This window comes from Manacus vitellinus, unplaced genomic scaffold (genome assembly GCF_001715985.3).
Source record: "Manacus vitellinus isolate BGI_N305 unplaced genomic scaffold, ASM171598v3 scaffold_0_pilon, whole genome shotgun sequence".
NCBI lineage: Eukaryota > Metazoa > Chordata > Aves > Passeriformes > Pipridae > Manacus > Manacus vitellinus.
The window spans coordinates 6,316,229-6,341,784 of NW_021938789.1; the positions used below are offsets into that span (position 1 = coordinate 6,316,229).

At 37.2% G+C, this 25,556-nt stretch overlaps 1 protein-coding gene across 2 annotated transcripts in view; it reads right to left on the reverse strand.

Moving 5' to 3' along the window:
- Positions 1–219: 219 nt before the first annotated feature.
- The window catches only part of WFS1 (wolframin ER transmembrane glycoprotein), a 30,353-nt gene continuing 5,016 nt past the window's right edge, over positions 220–25,556 (reverse strand). For both annotated transcript variants that reach the window (XM_018089172.3, XM_018089179.3), the window contains exons 3-8: positions 13,979–14,061; positions 9,972–10,116; positions 9,160–9,330; positions 8,464–8,544; positions 4,540–4,685; positions 220–2,888 (exon numbers count right to left, since the gene is read on the reverse strand). In XM_018089172.3, coding sequence (XP_017944661.1) covers positions 1,080–2,888; positions 4,540–4,685; positions 8,464–8,544; positions 9,160–9,330; positions 9,972–10,116; positions 13,979–14,061 — 2,435 coding nt within the window. In that variant the 3' untranslated portion in view covers positions 220–1,079. The remainder of the gene's footprint in view (positions 2,889–4,539; positions 4,686–8,463; positions 8,545–9,159; positions 9,331–9,971; positions 10,117–13,978; positions 14,062–25,556) is intronic.

Below are 25,556 nucleotides of genomic sequence, written 5' to 3' on the forward strand. Positions count from 1 at the left end.
GGGGAAGCAGTGTGTGTAGACTTCACAGCTACAAAAACTTCACCTGCCATACCAGATTTTACTGATGGCTTTAAAAATGTCAATTACAACTTCAAGTATCTCACACCAGAACATTTTAAACATTCTAAATTATAGTTTTCAGTGAAAGCTGCTATCAGCACAACACAAACAACTGCTCACAACGCCAAAGCATAATGAACAAATGTTGAAGCCATTTAATTCAAGTTGGTATTTTATGTTTATTTGCACAATAAAAATCATTAAACAAACATTCTATTTCAGTTTCCACAGTAGACTTTTAGGTACAGTTTCAGTTGCTTTGGCTTGTCCATTACTGGTACCATCCCAACACCAGCCTTACTCTCTGGTGTTTGCCTTTCACACACCAGCATGGATTATACCTTAGTGTAACTATCATAACCAGTCAGAACAAATAGAAACTTTTGTACACCACATTTAATGCAAAATAGCTTGAGGACTTTTTAAAACCTTGCTGGGGTGTGAAATGTTGTGCCCTTTCAAAAAACAAGTCACTATCTTCTGGACAAATAGTGAAACAGTGATTTCTGTACGCAGATATCACCACCAGGTACTGACTCTAAGATCACTTTTTTCTAGAAAACACCAAATAAATACAAGCAATAAATGCAACATAAGCTGTTGTCAGCAACTTATTCTAAATCATACCTGTGAAAATACAAATGGGCACATTGTGAATACTTAAAGAGTAAAGTGCTTTTAACATTGAGAAAGTGAATGCATCTAGTGTCGTACCACAGGCAAATATATATCCCTTTTGGACAAAACAGTCTCCATGCAATTAGTCAGCAGCAATCCCCTGCATTCATTTACGATATTAAACTAGTATATATTACTTCAGTCATACAGGGTTTAAAGTCAGGATACAGTGTGTACACTTACAGAACTCAAGCAATGCTCTGCCTTAGCATACATTTTGAGCATTGCTACAGCAGGGTGGATTTTTGTTGGTTTTTTTACCTTTTAAGACGCCAAACCTTTGGTAGTGTAAATGCAGTAAATGTACACTAAAGATACCACTGAACCAATATGAGAGCTCATTATACAGCTGACAGGAATGGGAAGAAGAAAAAATCAAAAGCAAATTTAATGGCTTTATGCACTGTGCTCCTCCAGTCATGCTCTATTTTCACATGCCTCCCTGCAGGTAAGAGTTTAGACATGCAATTCAAGCAAGTGATTGCTTTCAGTTCAAAGACAGGCCATTTACTGCCAAGACGACCCTCTAGAATTGTGCTGAATTCAATTATACTCCCTTGCCTCAAGTTCAACAACACTTTTTTAAACTCATTGCTTGCCTTCAGGACAATATCTTTGGTTATATCATCCTCCTCTATAGGCTTGGTTCCGTTTTTGCTACTGAAAGGCATGCCCACAGTTATTTCAAATTTGTACCGATCAAACATTTTCATGTGGCACTTATGCTTTGTCAAATATTTCAGGCGACACAATTCCTCCTCCTCCAGTGTAACATTTTTGGGATCACAAAGAGGGTAAGTTTCACCGTACAAGCATCTCATCCAATCGCCAATAAAAAATGGAAGCATATTTATTGCAGATTCTGCACTGTTGTCGATCTCTGTCACGCGCACGTATTTGAACCGCCCAGTCCACGTCACTCTGTGTCCTTCCAGGTGACTGCATAAAATCTGGGTACGTGCCATGTTAGTCTCCTTCCAGGCCCGGGGTCCGCAGAGGAAAGCATACTGATTCCACGTCAAGGTGGAGTTGTAAACTTTCATCCCCTCCGATCGGTACACATAGAACCAACAGAACAACACCACAGCTGTGATCCACACCAGAATGAGCTTCACAATCGAGCTTCGAGTGAGCGATTTAACCACGTCAACTACAGAGAAGTTAACCTTTGTCCACCACCGAAGGAGCAAAGGAACAGTACACAGAACCAGGGTCACTACAATTTTCATGAGCTCCAGAGACAAAAACCACTTAATGAAGTGGATAAGACACATCAATGCAATGCCAACACCCAGCACTGGAAGCGCAAAGAGAAACAGAAAATAACCAATTGATGCACGAACGAGCCCGATGCCAGAGGACTCCCGCAGAATGACCACGGAGAGCTCACACCACATAAAGCAGACCAGATATGGGACCAGGTAGCAGTAGGTGCCTTTAAAATTCCGTAGTTGTGCCATTCTAAAGAAAAGATAGAACAAGTACAAAAACAGAAGGCATGGGATGCTTACATTTATCACAAAGAAATGGCCTACAGGAACAGTAAAGAAGGTTTTACCTAAGAATTTCAAGTAGCCAAAATTCCCAGGTAACACCTGCAATAGGGATAAGCAACCTGCAGCCATCTCAGTCATTAATGCCCTCCGTGTGTAAGGTTCTGCACTTGTGCTTAAACTCATGTAACTTGTCACTGTGAAGAACACTGAGATAGTTGCTAACTCTGAGCATGGTATACAGTCTTTGCTTGCTATAGGGAAGGAAAAAATGACAAAGAATACTGACAGTAAAAAATAGATGTATGGCTCTAAGTGATTCCATCCAAAGTTCACCTCAGCTTGCTCGACATCTAGGTTTGGTTCAAAGCGAAGCAGTAAGTCAGTCAAAGCACGGAAGTTTTCCCAAGCCTTACTGTCCTGAAAAACTTTCAGTGTGCAAATCACCATAGAAATGAAGGACAAATAGAATATGACTAATGGAATAATGAAGGCAAAAAAATCAATTGTCAGATTACTGATGATGAAGAAGAAGATGAGAGCATTGATATGGTGTGTTGGAACAATGGTAGACAGCCAATGCATTCCTGCCTTTGAGGCAATATCTATAAGGTATTCTTTAATTTCCATAATGGCATGAAGTGGGTATTTTACAACCTGGAAAGAGAAAAAGAAGCATTTTATTAATGAGCAGTTTTGTATTTTTACATCCCAGATATTCTTAGCTGAAACAGTAGCAACCAGTTGTTTAACCTCAGCTGACATGAAAAGATTTATATTTCAGACTAATGTTGCCAATAAAATAAGATTACTCTGTCTGAGATTATTAGCTCTATTTTGATTAATTCAGTCAGAAGAAGCTCAGAGGCGATTTTGATTTCAAGAAAGATGTATTTCATTACCTTTGACACATATAATTAAATGGCTTCCTAGTCAAATATTCTGCTCCACTAGCTTCATACTGAAGATAAACTACATGGCTGCAGTCCTGCACAATCTTAAGTCATTATTTGAGCTGAGTGCTGTAGCTTTAAAGGATGTAACTCTGCCACATTGTGCAAGGATTATGCTATACATTCTATGCATACAGGAAGTAGTGCCTATGATTCATATGGAACTACAGCAAGTCTTTACAGCTGTGGTTTGTCTTTAAACAATTCTTCCCAAGCATCTAGGGATGCAGCTGTCAAAATCTCATTTGGAAGCAGCAGCAATATGTTTAACTAATTACTGCACATTTAGTGATTCTTATAACTCCAAACTGTAACTTGTTACTGTAGAGGATCTTAAAATTCTACCTATTTTATGTGGCATTTTCCAACACAGTCGCCAGACAACAGAGGAACTGCTGGATTGAATCCATTCCCTATGACCAACAACACACTTTATACAGGATCAATTAAAAGGTACGTGATTTTTCAAACACGCATTCAGATACTTCATATTAGATGATGCTATCAATCCTCCTTCCCCCATAAAATGACAGTTTTTGTGTTTTCCCAGATCCTACACTTTAATACTAATCAGTTCAAGGGAAAGGCCAAGAATGCCCCAGTAAATATCTGTGCACTGTGATGAACTGGGACAACACACACAATTACTTGAGTGGAAGCTTATTTATTTGTGAAGGTATCCCTGTTCTTCATAAATGCATATCTTTCAGAACATGAGCTATTCCAAAGCTTGGAAAGATAAACATCTCACTCCCTCTTTTTCCCCTACCATATGATAATGGACAACAACACTACAATGAAAACTCTCAGGTCATCAGCCAGAAACCCCCTACCTTGCTTAAAATTTATACCAGTATTGAAGGCATGTACCTTTATTTTCCCTTCTCCTTTCACTACCTAGAGAAGTATCAGTGTAGGAACTAACAGCAAGTTCCACCATTCTTGAATTCCTTCATAATAGAACCTTTTCACACCTCAAGGCTATGGGTAATTTTTCTCACCTGTTTGCTCCTGTTTAAATAAGAAAGATATGAAACATATAATAACATCTATAATAAAAATATGGCAGCAATGACAGGTACATGTAAATCCTCACTGAGGTGTAATGAAGGTTGATTGTCCTCTTACAGGGAAAACCATTATCTCTTTCCTTTAAATATATGACTCATATATATGAAACTCTAAATATATATATATGAAGTCAAGTCCAAAAATAAATTACAGCAATAATTCTTGTCCTGATTGATATAGACCAAACACCAGTATTGAGAGAGAAGTGCAAGTCACCTCGGTCTTGTCTGGGATGTATAAGTTAAATGCTCCTCAACATAATGTGTTCAGTATTGCCTTTTTACCTTCAGTCGCAGGGGTAACTCTTCAGGACTCTTCCCTGCCAGTTCATCATCTTCCTCTTCCTGCATAATCAGGTTAGATGGGATGATTCCCTTTGCATACTTCTTGGTAATTTCAACAAAGTCATCCAAAGCAATAAATTTTTTAGCTAAAAAGATAAAATGAAAATAGTTTCACCACAACATTGTATTAATTATGAATTGGAATATTAATTTTCTTTCCTGCCAGACTCTTCAAAAACTGAACTACTGATAACACAGGTTTATCTTGCAACTTGTTCTGAGGTCTCTGCTGAAAACAACAAGCTGCTTGTGCCAGCAATATATGACTACATCTTGTCAGACCACCAGGTAAGTTTATTATAAAGTTAAGTAGAAGAACAGAGTGAGTGAATGTAGCTTATGTGCAAATATTCCACAGGAAAAAAGACTGCTGGACTAGGTCACACAGTTTTAAATCATAAACTATTATATCTGTTTGAGAGAAATCTTTAACAGCCACACTGAAAAGAAAGAATTGTACAGGAACAGTAATGAATTATCTGTACATTATCAACTGAAAAACTGACTACTAATTTGTCATTTAACAGTCATTTTTCTGATTTCAGAAGTTACAGACATATAATTATGGGAACTACACAATTATTCATATCTACAAGACTAAACGTGGATTACTTACAGAGTGTTAATTGAATATGCTATGTGACTATACAAAGGGCCTTCCCCAAACTGTACCAACTGTGATCTAAAACAGAGAGCCAGCAACAAAACAGACTTTGCTCAGTTGACACAGAGACAAAATTTATCACTGCCCTGGAAGATCCTTATCCACTCCAGTGAGTAGAAGGGAGGCATGAGGTTACTTCTGAAAACTCTAGGGAAGCTGCAAGACTGAAGATGATTTACACACTGGCTCAGACTATTTGCACAGCCAGTTCCTCACATTAGCATGGATTAGCTAGTTTCTATGGCAGACAAGCTTGATGCAGTTTGTAAAGGAGGATAATTAACAGCAACTTTTCTTCCATACACTAAAGCAAATGACTTTGCTGTATATGTGAAAGAATTGAATGACAAAAATCCGTAACGTGCCTCCTACATAGTAAGTTTAGTTAGTCAGCTGATACTAAGAAATGAAAGCTGGCCTGCTCAATACTAGTTTGAGATTTTAAAGAGACAGAAAATTTAACTGCTTCATTAAATTTAAAATCAGAGGATTAGTGGATTTGAGCCTATCAATTTTTTAATTTAAAAACCACTACATTCATAGAAACTACATAGAAATATCCTAGTATTTAATATTGAAAACACTGTAGATACAGAACAAAATAAAGTATTTGTCCCGAGATACATATTACAGGAAAAGGAGTTTTACAAGAGTTCAACAGAAAACCAGCAATTTACAAACTGTTTTTTGCTTTAATCTCACAACATGGATACTGCCTTTTGCTTGGACTTCTACCTCTCCCTCCTCCTTGCATGAACCCTTATGCCCCACAAAATACCATGTGGCATGCCTCCCAAGAAACCAGAAAGGATTCATTTTCGCTAACTCTTCTTACCATTCACAGACTGTAAGGCAACATTGCTTGCACCAAGAAGGCTGTGAGACTCTTTAGCTGTCTTGGTGGGGTTTCAAGCCTAATACGAAATGTGTCATCTGAATTTATTAGGACATACCATACATTGCTAAGATAGTCCTATCGGTACAGAATCAGCAAGGAGACATGGTTAGAACCTCACAAAAATACCTTAGTGGCACTTTTAAAGGACTACAGGACATCCTGAGAAGGAAGGAGTTATTAACTTACTATGTATAGATGGCCTATCAAATGCAATGACATGTACCCTCTCAGGCATGCAACAACTGCCCATTGACAATGTTAGCTCTAATTTTCTGATTATACCTCCATTAAGGATAACCTAGATCAGATATCTGCAAACACATATCTGGCTTAAAGATTATCTTCCAAGTATTGTCAATGTCTTAAAACTGAAGGAAGAATCTCCTGCTGGCAAGATAAATGGAGAAACTCAGCGAATTAGAGAAGTAAATGCTGGAGAGTAGCAGCTGTCTTGTTCCTCCATGAAAAGATAAAAGCTCTCTAGAGAAGAGGCAACAGCTTAACTCTTACTTTAAGTGTTTGATGAAAAATTTTCATTTTTAAATGTTATTAGTATTTTGTCACCCAAGTGTCTCTTGAATTGATATAAAAAGCACGTGTTGTAGATTCTACTTTATTATTCATAGATTTTCCTTCAATGTGGTTATGACAAATTCCCCTGCCTCCTCCATCCACCACAGAAAAAGAAAAATATTCACATCAATTTCTGCCTACGCTTACATGTAGGTTCTGTCCTACATGTAAGATAACTGTCCCGTTATTTTATCTACCATTTAAGTCTTTAAAAAAATCATATCTGCCAGTTCCTTTTGTGATACTCTCTGAATTACTGAAGAATCCAGAACAAAATGATTTGCACACTAGCAGCATAGGCCAGTTCAGCTAAGGACTGGAAAGAACGACCAATGCAATACAGCTCTAATGAACCCAAATACATCTGCATTATGACACAGAGACTGGACGATGAAACTCAACAGTCTTATCCTTGAAGGACTATTTCTAGCTTTCCAGAAATGGCAGACAAGTCACAAGAACATCTGACAATACTCTCACAGAAGGTTTGATACGACCAGAGGTTTGCTCTCCAGATTATTATTTCTCCCATCACCTACTCCCTTATTCATACACAACACATGGTCCTCCTCTTTTACTTCTGTGAAAGTTAACATAAGACTGAAATATTCCACTCTTAGAAATGTTATTTTCAGAAGTCACCTGTGTAATGAACACAATCCTTAAAGGTAAAGGCCAAACTGACCTAAGAAATGTAAATCTAATCTTCCAAGGAGTTTAAACCTGCAAACCCCCAGATTTGGCTCACTAATCCATGTACCACTTCAGTCACACGTATTCTCAGCTACAGATGTATTAGTAAATAACATGCTTTGTGACATTTAAAAGTGCTCTTCAAGAATTGATGTAGATTGCACATGAACTATTTCATATGACCTACTGCATTTCAAGAAACTGAGGTTTTCCCAACAGTGATTAATTGAGCCTTATGTTAGATACTGTTCTTGAAAAACTACATGTGCTGTATTGTTGATAATTCATTTTCTTAATATAACAATTTAACTTACTTCCTGAAAGCCCAACAATAACACATTAGTATTCCTCAGTTAAGTGAGCTTAAGGAGAACTTTATTTCAATTCTAATCCCCCACCCCACCATACCTTACAAAACTCACAGATTTGGGTCTACAAATCTGACCCTGTCTGTGTTGAGTGGTTTAATTCTTCCTAGTACATGAACTAAGCTGCTCCTAAATTATGAAAGAAATCTCTTGGTGCATCTTTCCTATATCACTTATTGAACAAATATGAAAAGACAAATATTAATTATAAGGAAAGGGCAAACAGAAGCAAGACAAATAGAATGAGGGATCTGTCTGCATTAAGTGGTTGCATAGTTAACTCCATCATTGTAATCATAAAGCTTACTGCAGTTTAGAACTAAAAAAAATATTGAAAGTGCAAAATCTTTTTTGCTGAATGGACCTTTAAGTGCTGAAAGGGCAAGAATATAAAAGTAACAAATGACATGCAAACTCCTCTTAGCAGTTGACTATAATGGTGATGTCTTCTGTGAGTTCACATGCAGATCAGTTATTTACCTTGCACATATAAGAAATGGACACTACCAGTTAATGGCAATCCAAACGTTCTACACATATGTATATAAAATATATACATATATATGTATAGAATATATATTCTTACTCTGGCAGCACAAAATTGTTTAGCAAAACTGAACAGAAACCAAAACCACTGGCAAAGATTGAAAGCAGCAGCATGCACTCACATTCACTGTTCACCAATCGCTCCAACATTCTTCTCTGCTTCTGCACGGACTTTGGGACTGGGCCAGGCTGCTTCTCACCATCTGGTTCAATAACAGAAGTTTAGGGAAAGTCAAAGCAGTCAAAGTGATCAAACAGTACCTGCAATATCTGGGGAATGGTACATCCTCAAGAGTCGGGAAAAGACAGACTTGCATATAAACAGGTAAGAAGTGGCTATACAGTTTTCTGTGTTCCTGTTACTGTATTAGAAAAGGAAACAGGACTGACATAGCTAACATGGAGTGCTGTGATGGCAGAGTGAGCCAGGTGTCTTGAGGACTGGGTTGGTAAAACTGAAACATCTAATAAGGTATCATCAGGATGATGATAGGAAGAAAAGAAAATCAAATACAGTAAAGCCATAAAATACCTATTTGCCTAGGACAGTGAGTGTTAAATGAAGATATTTTAAATATTTGGTCACTTGAGTGAGTGCTTAACTGAATCACAACCTACAACAAGATTGGTAGGCCCTTACGAAATAACTTCATTGGTCCAGAGAGCATTGTTATTTAAAGATGGTTACATTTTCTTAAGTAGATAATACATTTACTATTATCTCATGCCTAATTGTTTATAAAGCCCTTTAGGTTCTAGCTGTATTCTGCCCGTAAGTCTGTATTTTATGAATACCATAAATCAGTTCATAAACAAACCTCCATCGTCAACTTGCCCAACATTTTCCAGTAGTTCAGAAACTGCTAATTGCTTCTTCTTTTTTGGGTTTAATTTCCAATACATGACTAAGGCAGCTTTTCGCACAGCTCTCTCCAAGTCAGTCTCAGATGATAACTTTTTTACTTCTTCCTCATTCTCAGTGGTTATGCCTCAAGAAAAGAAAAAAATACATTACACACTATTATCCCACATCCATGCAGAAACGATAGATTTGCTCACAATTTATTTTTCTCAGTTGAGTCTGAAACTTCTCAAGTTTCAGTCACATTTTGACCATCTAAGTAAATTACTCAAATGCCCTTCTCTGCCCATTGCTTATCAAAATCTAAACACACTGCTTAAGTTTAAACTGTGCTTCAAAGACTGTGCAAGACATGCATTATAATTATGTCTTGCTTCACTTCTGAAGTACAGCGGATCAGGCAAAAGGTAGTGTAGATGCCCATGGGTGACATGTAAAGGTCAGCAAGAACTGAAGGTGGTGTGTGGTTATATATGACCTTCACAGTAAAAGAAAAGAAGCTTCAGTGAAAGATGAGGAGGGAAAGAACAAGTGTGGATTTCATAAAGGAATTCAAGCAAAAAAATTAATAAAAATGCTTTAATAAGCAGTATCAGTAATTAATGCTTTTTAAATTCCCAATTGGAACAGGTTGCTAGCAATTACTCACATAATTTTGCCCTGATAATTTCCATCACATTTTAACCCCTCTTTTCAGAGTTAAAATGAATGTAGTATGATTTCAGATAAAGTGGGAAGTGCAAGCAGAAAGCCTCAGAGAACCCATACCTCTTCTGTCTGCCAGGCACCTACGCAACAGTTTGACAGCTTCTCTTCGACCTTGCTTAGCAGCAAGGATGAACCAGTCAACTGCACTACAATTGTTAAGTTCTTCATCCTCCTCTTCTGCTAATCTCAAGTAGTGTTTCCCCACCTAGAATAAACAGAAAACAAAATTCCTTCAATTACTGCAATATACTCTCTCTCTCTCTGCATCTCTCTCTCCCCTCCCAACCCCCAGCACTCAGCTAAAATAAATTCTCTCTGAACAAAAGGTCACATTTGCTCCTAGCACTAAAGAACATAGCTGTAAGTTGATCTTCTGCATGGAAAGATCTGAAAGAACTGGAAGCAAGAAGGAATTGCAACACATTTGGCCAGGTCAACGAATTAGTTGCAGTTGGTCTTCAGGTATCTAGCAGGATCAGGTAAACCTCCTCATGTTAAAAGTTTTCTTGAATTCTTTTCCTCCTATGATGAATGACCAGACAACACTGCTGGCCTCATTTGAGAAACAGAAAAAAGTAAGTGTAATATGGCACATTCTGAAATTCAGAGGAAGTTATTGACAAGGCCTTGACACAAAAGCAGGCTTCAAGCAGTGCTGTCCCTGACTCATAGCAGTTTGCCAAAGCAAATTCATGATTACTTAGTGAATGGAATAAAACTAATACTGCTTAGGCATCAAATAAATTCAGTGAAATATCATATAAAAAATCTTCCTATTCAGGATTACAGAAATTACCAAGCAGCTGCCTATATTACTATTTTACAGATAAGAAAAAACCACCACCTTTTTTCTTCCTTCTAAAGACTGAAATAGATGATAATAGACTAGCAAATATATTTATGCAATAGTATGAAACACTTCTGCCTATTACAACACAAGGCAACAAAACATTAAATGGCAGAAAATGACCAAAACTGCTGGACATTTTATTGGCATACCTGGAGAAACTGGGAAATGTTTTTGCTTAGCTCACTGCACTTCCTCTCTCCCTAATGTTACTTGAGCTACATTTTAGGAGCAATTAATGCAATACCTTAACAGTCTAGCTCCCTAAGTCCACTGTATTATCTGCTGAAAAAAACCCCTGTTTGACAGTTTCTCTGAAACCATTAAAGGTGACTAAAGAAATACTGTTAAAAGGTAAATAATTCACATTATTCTTATATAGACTAAATGCACTGATATAATCAAAAAGGTCTTTTTTCTTCCAGTAAAGTTTATGTCTCCAGCCTTTTAAATTGTTTCATACACTTAAGTCAGTGCTCCAACAACTTCTACACGGACAGTTACTGGGTAGACATCAGTGATTAAACCCATGGCACATACAATGAAGCTACCCCAAATCATACAAAAATAATAAGAAAAATGGACTAAGTAATCCAAAAGTCAGAACTAAACACTGATTGCAAAGTCACGCCAGAATTCAACAGGAAGTGCACCAATATAGTGGCACAACAAGGAAAGAGTGTGTAAGATTTTAAAAAAAAAAAAATAATAATTTCAGCAATTGCCTGGTAATTTCTCACCCAACTGCAGATATACCTTCAGCTATTTATTTCGGAAAGGAATTGCTTAAACAAGTTACATGGTAAATAACATCCATCTGAGAAGAACATGTTTCTTGAGCATGTTTATAGCCATTAAGATTTTGAGCAAAGCTTCAAGGGTAGCAGCATTTAATGATGCAGCTCTTAAGTTTTGGACATAGACACTCGTATTACAACATCAGCTAGCAGACCCTGAGACTAGTCATACCCCACAAGGCTACTGCACCGGCAAAATGATAGCATATCACCTGTTTTATGACAGAATCAGGTTTTTTGCATTGTCTATGCCTTTAATAGCAAAGCTCCTACATCAAACCACACGAAAATAGCTGCAAAGCTCTGGCTTGCAGCAGTCAAAGGAGAAAGAACTGATGGAAAAAGGTGTTAACCTTAGATTTGTCATTTAAGCAATCTGGGATTCTCTTTCCCATGAACAAAAACTGTGAAATGAAGTCATAGCTGGTAATGGCTTAGCACACATCCTCATACTGTACTTCTCAAAGGCTGCTCCCATCTCTGGCTTTGCTGAGGTGGTTATCTCAAGCAGTCCCAATGCAGACACCCTCTGATTAAAGACACAGAGCTGCCTTTTCTCCATTACAGAATTCCAGCTGTGGGTGTTTCATTTACATAACTACCGTATAGTTATTTCTGAATGAAAAAACCTACAAAATGTTACAGTAATACATGTTGACAGCCACTCAGAGTGCATGTATTTCCATAGTCATGGAAGACTTATTTTTGAATAAACACACAGTAATAACTACAAGTCAATAAACTGACTGATTTCCCATGTTTGACTTTGTGATTATTAGCAAACAGCACAACAGTGGCATCTCAACCTCTCATTCATACTCCTACAATGGTAAGAAACAAAAATAGATTTTTTTTCTGATTCTAAAGGAACATATTCAGCAACAGAGAAGAAATATATCTCTTTTTAGTGTTTTAAAAACTAAAAGTTAATTCCCTCTCCAAAAGTCACATAAAACGTGACTGCATAGAAATGAAATGACTGTATTTTGGGTTCCATTTCAGTCAGTCAATTCATTCTGAGTGCACACTGAAGCAAAATTGTATGCTGTATCCCTTTATGATAAGAATCCTATTATTGTGTGGGAACAGAAAATGTACAGTTATGGAGCTAAAGGAAGGGAGTGAAAATGGAATGAATTGAGAAGAAGAAAAAAATTATTATTTATATACATACATATGCATCATAGGCTTAGAGTACATAAGTATTTCTGAGTGTTCTTACTCAATTGGAAGTTATATCCAGAAAGAATATTTATAGAGTTTGCTTTCTTTTGTGTGGAGAAATAGAGCCAAAACATGGGTTTTACAGCAGTGATTCCCTCAGTGATAATGTTTCCCCCTCCACAAAGCCACCAGCTGTTTCACAGTGAGGAATTTGTTACTGTCTCAGGTTACAACTCCAAGGTCAGTCTGCCCCTCAAACAAGTTGAGATGGAATGCGAAGCAAGCTTGGCATGCCATATCTTTTATACCACGTTTAAAATATTTTTTTCCTAATTTTTTCCCATCCCAACCTTTGATTTTCATTTGCAAAAAGAGTTGTGATCCTTGGGGAAAAATCCAAACCACCAATGAGCATGTAGGAGACTGTAACTTTTCAGCATCAAAGCTGAAGCTGGAAAAGAATGCTCAAGTAAAACACTAACCAAGTTAAACACAAACTAAAACCCTTCTAAACAATTTTAAGCTATTTATACTAGACCAATACACCAGATGATGGAATGCAGTGGAAAACTCGTAAAATTTTCCTAAAACCTAAGGGATACCTGAAGTGCTAACAAACACAGGGACAGAATTGCTACTATTAATTCAATTTTATCTGCCATTAAACAACTAAACATAGCTAATTTCAATAAACAAGGAGGGGCTTCTTCTCTAAAATATCTTAATTCAAGAGAGAAATGATATCTGAACAAAACACCAACCAACCTCTGTCCCTGCTAAAGCAACTCGATGGCAGGTGCTTCCTGCATGTTTCTTCCACAGAGTCCAGCCTAAGAGCCCTGGTATCTTTGTACATAGTGCAGTGCTGAACCACCACCATTTAACAGTCCCTATTCCACAAGTAACTGACACGTTTCTTTCAAAAAAAAAAACCCCAAAAGCCAAAATGAAAAACAACAATACAAAAAAACAAACTGAAAAGCAAAAGCAGTTCTGCACCTTCTCCGTGCTCTCTGCCCGCCCTCCCCATTTTTCATCTGTTCTAAAGGCTTGCTCAGGAGATGGACCTGAAGCCAGTCACAGTCCTGAGCAAGCAGCATTTCTCAAGGCAGAGAAATCATCTGGCATCACCTTCTTTGGATACTTTAAGAACAAAACAGACATGGTTCAACTGAAGAAGAGATAACAGTTCTACAGCAGGCAGTGCTATTTTTGGACTTAAGAGCAAACAAGACTGGACAAAGAACATATAAAATTACCTCTGTCTGTGCTTTTGGTTCTCCAGCTTTTGCCCTCTCAAGCAGTTCTTCAAAGAGCACTTCAGGTTCTTCCTTCATGCCCTCTATAAATTAATTTGATAAAGAAAATTGTTTAGTACCAATAGCTTAAAGCATTTTAAAAATCATTGCTATATGTGGTTGAAGAATTAAAGGATCATACCTAAAAAATCCAACACAAGTGTTTTGCAAGAACAGTGGAAATTAACTTATTACAGTATTCACACTCCATCTCAGCATTGTACTTCAGCATATTTACTCGTTATTTGGTACCTGCCACAGGATGATACATACAGTTTACAGTTTCTCATTTACTTCCACAAAATTCCTTTCTCAATAGAATATTCATTAAAATAAATGAGCACACACAGAACATGTAATACAGATCAGCTTTTGTACTTAACTATTCTTAATAGCACTTCAGTCTTTCACCTGTCAGTCTCTTTATTTAGTACTGAAACCTTTCCTAGAGTCTTGAAAAATTAAAAGACCTTTAAAACATGTCCAGTATATTTGAAAGCTCAGCTCCTCAGTCTCTGGAGCATAGAGAGACTAACAGTGATTATATCCTCTAAATCTCACCATTTTTTTGTCTGGTTCCACACTCCACCTGATTTTTTTTTTCTCCTTTCCCATCTACTGTACCCATATAGACTTAAATAATTCTTTTCTTCAAAAGCATCATATTGCTTCACCAGTCAATCATAAAGAAAAAGTCTTGAAAGTTTTATCTGACATCCAGTGTTTGTAAAGAACTCCATGCTGCATGCTACTTGATGAATGAAGAATAGATTTAGTGGAAAAGCTGACAAAGGTCACAACTACTACTTTTTTTTTTACGAGATGACTTTTTATGAGATGGCCTGATTTGGGCAGCAGCAATGCCAGAAGCTGGTAAGCAGCCCTGCCAGCTGAGGTGCCATTCAGTATCAGCTCTTTTTCAGCAGCTGGGAGGAAGGAAGAAATAAACCCCATTCCAAATAGTCTCCTGAAGAGAGACTCCAGGGCTACTTACATTCTTTAACATCCCTAGTACTGGGACTATTTTCAAACAAGAACAGGCTACAAGCCAACGCTTTCATTAAATGGATGTATTTTAACAGGAGCAAACCATAAGTAAGACTTCCTTCTTCACCATGCTACAGTTTTGTCTGACAAGCTCCACTTGGATAAGTACTAATGCCAGATTATAACATGTTGTCTGACTAAACAAGGCACACAATGAAAAGCAATTTTCATTTAGTACTTGGTCTTTTCAGAAAGCTGCAAAAATATTATTGTAAAATAGGCAAACAGCATCCCAAAGCAAAATTAACCACTTAATCTCCTTGTCCTGATATATAACCAATAGGATTGAACTCTAACCAAGTCAGAAGCCTGTTTTCCAGATGGCACCACTCACACCAGCAGACATCATACAGGGGCTCTCTGCTAACAATAAGCAAGAAGTTAGAGGGAAGAGCATACTGTTTGAAAGAAGCATAATATTCATCCGCTTACCCCACCCAAATGAAACAAGCTGGGCAAGGCAGTACTTTTCTGTTTCTTCCGGTGCTTTCATATTCATTAGCCCCTTCAACACTACTGTTTTAGAAATGCATTTTTTTCTGTTCAGGGTTTTCTGCATGTTGAGAATACCACAAATATTTCAGTGATACTCTGGATAATATAGGAGGCACCATTAGCTAATTAGGTGGAATTTACACACACAAGAAAAAAACCAAATTATAAAGAGCAGTTTGCTAAACTGATAAAAATGCTTATAAGAAAGGCAGTAGTCTGGCAGCTTACAAGGCAAAGTGTCTTCCTTTCTCTCCTGCTCCACTTGCCACACATAAGAGCATGGCACAATGGATCCCTTCCAGCTCTTCTTGCTCAGATAAATGCATTAGATAGGAACACTTTTACAATAGAAAGCTGAAGAAACAAAACAGGAATGTTTTACACCATCAGGATATAGTTACTTTATTGCAATTACATTGCAGATTAACATGTAAATAATGGTCTTTGAGAAGATGGGGGAAAAAAGAAAAATTAAAACCATGCAGCCTTATGAACCACCACCTTCAATGAGGAAAAAAAAGTGGTGTTATTGCAGCAAACTCATTGAAATGTTTTTTTTTACCAGAGCTGACTGCCAGGGGAAAGAAACACTTTCTGCTGTTAGTTTCAACCTACTGCCCAATTCCTCCCATCCAGTTATCAATTCTATGTACTTTCACATGTGATCTATGAATATAAATAAAAGCTAGTTAATTAAAAATATGTCTGTGGGCTGGTTCTGTAGTTGTAGGGCAAGGGCAGAAGAACAGGTTGTGGAGTGTTGTGTAGATCAAATTCAGAATATCTTTGTACCATTTCTACTAACTGGCAATGTTTTTGCTTTGCTTGAAAGAAAGATGATAAGTAAACAGGTAAAGCATGAATGACTAGTTTCATGGCTGCCATATCCTTTTACTTTCTCACTGAAGTATATAGGTCAGTCTCTGAAAGTTAAAGGTCCAAAACACAGTTAAAGTGTGTTCTGGAAAAAGGATGGACAATACGCACTTTCTTTCAATTCAGCCCAACTCTAGAACAAACACTACATAAGAGCATATGCACCCACCATAAAAATACCATAAAAAGTGGGGATCTATAACTTATCACCTTTGTTCTTAAGAATGTTTTTAGTCAGAAAATACCTTGATGTGTATTCCTCCCACATGAGTACTGTAATGGAAATGCTGTCAGTAGAAGCTTTTATTTTCCAGTTTTGCTAAAAACTCATGTCTTTTTCATGTCAAATTCTACTCTGTTAATATAAAAATTTCCAGAAGACAGGAACATTCATCTTGCAATACTTCATGTATCTTTTATGACAATTAAAATAGATTTCACTAGCTGTTTTGTGTCAGGGGCATTTATATAAGCCAATGAAGTCTATCAGTTATTCAAGGTTCGCAAGCACCGCAGTAATTCAAATGAAAGCAGGCAAGTGAAAGCACTCGAGTTTTAGGTGGCATGTAGCATTTATGTGAGAAACAAATTAAGACAGAACAGGGGTGTGGAAGGGTGGTTAGTACTAAATATTGGCTGTAGTTCCTACTCTGCCACCAAGACCTTATGTAAACCTTATTTCATCATCAGACTGCTCTATAGTACAGTTCCCAATATAGTTAATTCTACCTTCCCAGAGACAGGTCATACAACACAAATTAGTCAGTGGATATTGGAACAATAGCATCATTACTAATTTTTTTCTTTTTTATTCTGTGTCATTAAGTCTTAAGCTTAAAATATAAAATGACATGATATACTTTAATTTTCTCAGTCCTACTCAAAAAAAAAAAGGAAAAAACTTTATTTGTGATCTGCAAAGAATGAAGCAGATGTATCTGAGTTTGCTGTGTTTATGTTATCAAACTACACAAAGCACTTAAACCTCTAAGTGCCTACAGAAATATCCACTTCTTATATTCGGGCTTTTCATTTAACAAGTTGAAGCTGCCATTTAAACCCCATTTTATTAAGGCATTTATTAAAAAAGACTCAGTACAATGAAACTGTATGCATTTCACAGTCAAACACAGCATTCAGAATAAGAGTAAGCTAAAACCTACTGTTATTAACTGACAGATTTCAAAGGTACTAGAAACACATTACTAGAGTAATTTCTGTTTACTAGTAAAAACTATGTTTTACAACTCCAGGAAAAGTACTCAGAATATGGAAGTCTAAACACAGCTGTTTATGTAAGCAGATTGTAAACAGGCTGATGAAAACTGAAGACAACCATTTACTTTCTGAAACTTTACACATTACTTGGCACTTTGGCTACATGAAGTAGAATTCCAGCTTTGTTGCTATAGTCTCAAATGAAAATTTAGCATTCATTTTGGCATAGGCAGCCTTTTTACTGTTTGTTAGCTTTTGACCAGAAATAGGAAATGTTGCTGAAGGAAACGTTTCAGTTTTTTAAAGAATGCTATGTCAGAATGCAATTATTGTCCCCTACCTCTAAAATTGAGCCATTAAATTGATAAAAAGGCAGTTAATCCACAGTAGTCCAAGTGAGATTACAACATACCAATGCTCAGAATTTTTAAGTCACAAAAGAAAGATGCCATCACAGATTAAATAACACATATAAGCCTCATCTTTGGACTGTACCAAAGACTAAAACCCCACAAACTCTTTGACGTACATACAAGGTTTTGACGAATGGACTTACACAATCTAGGTAAGAAATCTTTTCAATGCCAAAGATTTTACAGACAAACAAGCAGGCATGCTGTAACTAATAGTGTAAAGGATTCTTATGAAAAAGGTAACAAGAATATTGAACTTGAAAAAGCCTATCACATTCTCCAGTATTAACACTGAGCAACTTCTGTGAGCCTTCACAAACTGTAACACTCCCATGTTAGTTCAGGCAGGCGAGAAGAAAAAGGTGGATGGCATCCAGAGGAAGAAAAACTGTATTTTGTGTTCTCACGACCTTTATTTTAGAAGCTCAGTACATAACATATGTGGGTTTTCTACTCAGAAGAAGTCACAGATGTCAGGCGTCTCTCTGAGCTTCATGTTATTAACTGACAAGAATAATTCAGATGTTTGATAGAGCAGTAGGGAACAAGCTTTCATCCACAGATATTTGAACCAGCTAAATTACTGGGGTGGGAGCAGGGAGGGAAGAATGTGTTCTTTGACATTAGATCTTCTCCCACACATGAACAAATTCTCCATATACCTTGAAGAGTACTGATGTCTGAACTGAACTTTGTCACATTGCACAGCACTGTACTTACTTGAAGCTTCAGGCATACATCATTTTACTGCCTTAGCAAGGCTTTACTGTAATTGAAGCTGAAAGAGAGTTCTGTCTGAACCACAAGGAAAATTACTTGCTTTTACTGTGAGAGGATACTAGTTAGCATAACCTATGTTCGCTGCTAAACTCCACTCCTCCCACCATGCTCCACAAGGTAAGATGAAAAAATGAATGTGTAGGTAGAGACAGACATGACACAGAAAAGACAGATATAGAATTATTTGTATTTGAAAAAGCCTCTTTCATGACTTTCATTATGATGAACTTGAAGCTGGATTTTTATTTCATCTTTTTTTATGTCTAGATATTTCCATAAAAACATGCCTCTGAAGTGCAACATGCAAAGCGTATCTCATACTTAATATTAATAAAAGCGCTGAAGATAGGGTCTAACTGTTCTACAATCATTAAACTTAGAACTATAAATGCACTCTGTGCCACTCTGTGCCATGGAAAAAAATTAAAATGTAGCTATCTAACACAGCACTGGATTAGCCTGAAAAAGAAACAGACAGTAACAGATCAAAACCAAGTTATAAATCCCGAAACAAAGGAATTTAGGGTGAAGCACAGAAAGGACCCTCATCACCTTAAACATTACCATAAATATCTCCAATTAATCAACTTGTTGAAAGCCAGTCACTTTTTAATACTAATTTTTCATCCTCCATCATCCTCAGTTTGCCTTTAAGGGCCCTGAAATGTGTTCCATTCCCTGGCTTTCAATGCCTACAGTAGAAACAAGCTAAAATTAACCAAAAGAGAAAAAGCATCATTTGGCTTCCTAAAAACTAAGCATTCAGCTGCTAAACTGAACCCACCTGCAAAAACTCTGTATATGCAGACTACTTTGAAGCACTGCCATCTTTCGGCTTTGGATGACTGAATGGGATTCTCAAACCACTGTTGTAAGTGAATTGTGTCTCCTATACCTCAGCTTTCATCAGACTTGTTCTCTACTCCTCCATTATTTACCTTTCTCATTACCTCCATTATTGCTAGAGTACAGTCAAAAACTGTTATAGCTTCTTACAAAGTCAGCAGAGGCTTTACTATACTGTCCAAAACTATGATAGGACTGTATTGTAATCACCTGGTCTTTTTGTGGTACAAAAAAACCCAACAAACAAAATATGACTTAAACATCAAAAATAACAGCCTGTTGCAAATGTGGAGTTAACTTATGTTAGAAAAGTGAATTTCCTTTAAGAATTTCACAAATTAAATATACTAGCTATAGAAAATAATTTTATGGTGAATTTTCAGTAATAGTTCCTTTGTTAGTATGGAGAAAATTTTAAAATATTAGGTAGGAAGTGGGCAACAAGAATGCATGCACATACAAAGTAAATAATTGCTTTTCAAGCAATAAATAATCAAGAAAAGGTAGAAAAATGAATCTTACAGGGGTGCCTGCCCATGGATACCAACCAAAACAGACAGAGAATACATTTTGTGCAAAATCTCCCTACTTCTTTGGGAGTCACATCTTACACAACACCTCCAGTCCCTTTTGGAAGTGTATGGTCATAATTTTCATGCAGTGCTACAAAGGATTTTATGCAGGAAAAGTTTTTTCTGTAAGTACAAATCTGCTAAGTTAATAAAATTCAACAAATCCAACAATTTCAGAGAACAGCACCAGCTTTTTATTAGAGATTTTGTTTTTACTATGACACAAGCTTTCTAGAATCTCAGACACCCTTAGGACTAAGGGCATATACATGCTAGTGACAAAATAAAAATCATTCCATTTGTTAGGAGATGCTATGTAACCTTATCTCCAAAGATGTCTGATTTCTTTCACTCAGGAAAAACAGATTCATCCATGGGTAGAATGTGGTGGCAGTACATAATCAATGTACTTTTGTAAAAAGCTGATCTGTACATTTTGTAACAATAAATGAAGGTTCTAATAGCTTTTGTGTGTCACTTGATTGCACTGTAGCTTTCAGTGTTCAGCAGAGCCAGTCTGAGGCTCTAGAAAAATCCTCCTACTCCCTTTTCACAAGCTCCAAAAGTTCAGCGGTATTGTGTGTAGTAAGTATGTAGGAGTAAAATTTCTGGAAAGACTGACATTCCACTTGATTTGAAAAACGGTTTTATTAACTTTAGATGCTTAGCTGCTCTTCCTTGAGTGCTGAATTCTTTCCTCCATTCAGAAGCCTCCCGTGTTCTTACCTCAGCTGCAAAGTAAGGGCTTGGTACAATTAACAGTGCACTGCATGTTTTTCTTGTACCTTCATAACCTTCATAGTTAGATCTTAAGATGGTACTAGGTGTCCCAAGAACAATTAGAAGTATTTATATGAGCATACTTTGGCATGCATTCTATTCTTAAAGGTGATAACAGGGATGGGAGAGAAGCGAATAATATTTGTTTACAAAGGTGTTGAAGTCTGGGACTCAACTCTGCTTTCTCTGGGAGGAGCAACACATTTGTAGATACAGTAATACTCTTAGTCACACCACAATTGCAAGTCATCAAATAGCATTAAATTGAAATGGGAACAACTTCTGCACCCCCACAAAATGAAGGTAAATTGTCAGGAGAGCAATAAAAAAAAAAAAGCGTGTAGGTGGAAGACTAAGAGTGATGATATTATAGACTATAAATTTTAAAAGTGGAGAAAAAAGTTATTTTTTTCTAGCATATCTATTATTGTACAATGATCTTTTAGAGCCATTAAAATAATTTTACACACAACTAATGAGACAGTCCTGCTGTCTTTTCTACGCATGCATCTCTGACTAAATCCTTTATGGATGAGCTGGGATAAATCTAACATGTCCCAGAAATGAAGAGTTACAAATAAATTAGCTGTTTTGTCATTTCTCAATTGATAATCATCATTATTAACCCTCTCCAGCCAAAAAAAAAAAAAAATCAACCTACAGAAAAGCAATGGAAGAAAGAGTTGAGACCACAAACCTCACCAAGCCCACATATTTTTGTAGGTGCAGACCTAAAGTTATCATGACAACCTGCACAATGCACATGAAATTTCAGCAATTCTGCAGTTTGAGCAGTTCACCACAGAGCCACTCCAGCAGTTCACTAGCTTACCATCAAAACAGAGCGGCCCTTCAAAAAGGCCCATTGCAACTCTTTAGCAAATCCACAGTGTCTTAAGTAAGCACTTGTAATTAACTAACTTTGCAAAGGATTCCTTTTATCTCCCAGTTTCCAGTCTCCTAACTTTTGCAACAAAGTGGGCCTGCTGCTGCTGCAAGGGGCTCTCCAGCAGCACAACTAAGTCTCTCCTTGATTCCTGTAGTGTCACAGGGATTTGCTGTGGTTTTATTTGAAGATGAACGTACAGGTATTAGGTACTTCCAATGTTTTCCTCCAAAGCCATTGCAAAACATGTCCAGAAGTTAGCAGTGCTGGCTGCTGCTGAGTGCAGATATGTTGTATTAGAGAATTGGTTCAGATAAGGAATGTCTTTTTAACTTTTCAACAGTTCCCATTTAACACATTTTGTTTGCACAGCGGAACACGAATATTGGATTCCTTTCGAAGGAAACTTATTTGAAAGGTTGTATTCCAACCACTAGATTAAATTTATAAATGTGTACTAGAAACCTTGAATCCTTAATACCAAACAATTTATAGAGCCACTCCCATTTCGTTACATACTTTAAAAATTTGAGCATAGCTCTTCCTCTTCTACCCTTCAACTGCTCATTTCTATCCTTCCAACACCCTAGGACTATGCTGGAAAAAAACTCATTTTATTATCAAACAGATTAGGAAAACTATCCACCTGAAAAATAATGGGTAAAGATTGAGCTAGGGCACTTTTCTTAATCTGGTTCATTGTGTGAATGTGAAAAATTGTTAGCAGTAACAGTATCTTTGTTATCAGCAGAAAAAAAGCCATTTCTGTAAATAGTGAAAGAGGCAAAGATGGAGAATCTTTCTTCAAATAAATGGGTGTCCAATCCTACTCCTACATATGCTACAACCACCAGCATGCTATTGACAACAATAGCAGCAGACTGAAAAAGCCAATTTCCATTGTTCTGCAGCAACTATGATGATGTCTCAAAATTTTATCAAAAACACAGTCATTAACTTTTTTTGGATAGAATCCTTTCTCCCCCACAGCAATGCCTGGCAAATGAGCTTTCCAGGAGCCTTAGTAATTACAGGTAAAGTTTGAAGGGGCATTAATAAACTGACAGTCAAATTGTTAAGTAATTAATACTTCAAGATATAATATGCCCCTTCAAACAATCAAAGGTTTTTCTGAGATTTCTTCAAGCTTTGCACAAACATTTCACTTTGCCTCAAGAGTTAGTCTACAATAGCAAACTGCCAGAAAGTGAAGACACAGAACTGCTACAACAGAGCTCTGAAGCAAAGCTTTTCTGTAACCTGAAGTGGAAGAGACTAACACTCAGAAAATATTTGTAAATTAGAGAGGTTCCCTATTTGTTAGCTATCATTTAGCAATGTGTTGGAGATGCACTGTTGTAAATTGTTATAATGTACCATAAACTGTTTAAAAGACCATTTTTTTACTATTCATAAATTCTAAGTCACTCAAATAATAAAGTAATTCTCTTGCAAGAGATATTTAAAACCTCATAACCTAAGTACATGCAGAACTCTGTATAAACAAAACAAAACCAAAATTAGTTCCTTAACCAACATAACGTTTCTTCAAGTACTCCAACTTAGCTTTGCAATTCCTCCTCTCCAACCTTATTGGCTAGCAATTGTGCATGAATGATGTAAAAACCACATAAAATCTGTTTTATCCACATAGAAAAGAAAGCTATCACCCTCACAGTGCCCCCAGTTTCTCTGTCCTAGTGTGACCTCTTTTACCTGCTGACTGGCAGACAGTCAATTTTTAAGAAAGACACTTTACATGCTGGAACGTCCTTAAGCATTACAAGAAATGGTAGCTCCTCCAGATAACCTGCAGCACAATAAATGTTCCTCTGGGGTGAGAGTTAGTCCAGTTCAAGCTACCATTGTGACTGACTGGAAGCAGTTACTTAAATCCTGACATCCCAGGCAAGTATTTGATTGCCACTGTATTGTGAGAAGTTTCTCTCAACTCTGTTTTCCTTTCATCTGAATCAAAAGTAAAACATCCCCTGGGCCAATAAATCTACTTTCTAGCTCAGCAATACAGAGCACTTACCTAGAGTGTGGATTCAGGCATCTCTTTCAAAAACCATTACATTAATAGCAGCAGCACTACAGATACCCACATGCTAACTAAGCCACCATGTTGAAGGTGCTTTTTCCCTCTCTGTCCTGTGTACAAGTGGAGGAAATGGTTCCACCAGCAAGAATGATGTTTCTAAGCCTACTTGGAGAATTTGGTGTTGGGACCTCGAGAGCTCTCATCTGAGCTCTGTCTTTTCGCACTGCCTTAGGGCTGTATCTGAAGGAAGAAGATGCAGAGTGGATGAAACACAGATGCCAGAAAGGGGTATTGCACTTGAGAGACATAAAAATGTCTTTGGAGATTTGAGTTTTAGCCTGTTTTGACAGACTTCACAAGTAAGCAGACACTGATCTTCCTTGCTATACACAAACTCTCCTGTAATTTGCTTACATGGACACTGATGACTCAATGGTTTTAAAATTTCAGGAGCTCTAATTAGTAGTGTATATGCTTTGCTCACTAATAAACTTCCTGTCCATGAATATCCTTGAAAGAGCAACAACTGTTTTTTCTCATTTGTTTGTAAACATGAGAGCTGACGTATCCACATTCATTCCATTCCCTACAAATACACAAAACTCAATAACATATGTAGGCAGAATGCAACAGTTTTGGGTAGAAATATGAACACTCTTCTTTTTTAACTCTGCAAAACCAGTTATCTATAAATTATCCTAACAACTGAATATTTTTTCATTAAATTCAGATTTGATTCGCTCAATAAATTCTCAAACCACTGTTACCTTGTTAAAGGAATTATATGAGGAATAACATAAACACTATCCAATGATTCATGGCTAGGCTTCGCGAACGAAGATTTGGGAAAGCTCTATCCAATGATACATTAGCAGAATATAGACTGAAGGATTGCTAAGAAAAAACCTGTAGTATAGGAGTTTGACCCCAAGAAAGTACCTGAGCAGATGAGGATATGTGAGTGCTTAAGTGCTTTACTGAATCAGAGCCAGGGCACTCATTAATTTGCTGGATTATGCTGCAAGATATGGATAATGCTACAGGAATAGATGATGGGTGTTTCCAGGAAACAAATTACTTAACATTCACTTTGAGTCTATGGCCTTAAAACACAATGGGTATAAGTAAAGGCTGGAAGAAAATGCACAGATCAGAAATGCAGATACTTTGGCAGGAATATTACAAGAATTAGTAGAATGGTTGAGGTTGGAAGGAACCTCTGGAGGTCACCTGTTCCAACCCCTCTACTCATGCAGGGCCAACTACAGCTGGTTGCCCAGGACCACACGGCCTTTGAGTATCTCTAAGGATGGACACTCTCTGACCTTCCCAGCCAACCTTTTGAGGGTGCCAGTGCTTGGTCACCCTCAAAAAGCAAAAAAGTTCCCTCTGATGTTCGGAGAGAACCTCCAGTGTTTCAGTTTGTGCCCAGTGCCTCTGATCCTGTCCCTGGGCACCACTGGAAAGATCCTGGCTTCATCTTCTTTGCACCCCTCCTTCAAGTATTTACGTACATTGACAGAACCCCCCTGAGCCTTCTCCTTCTCCAAGCTCAACAGCCCCAGCTTTCTCAGCTTTCTCT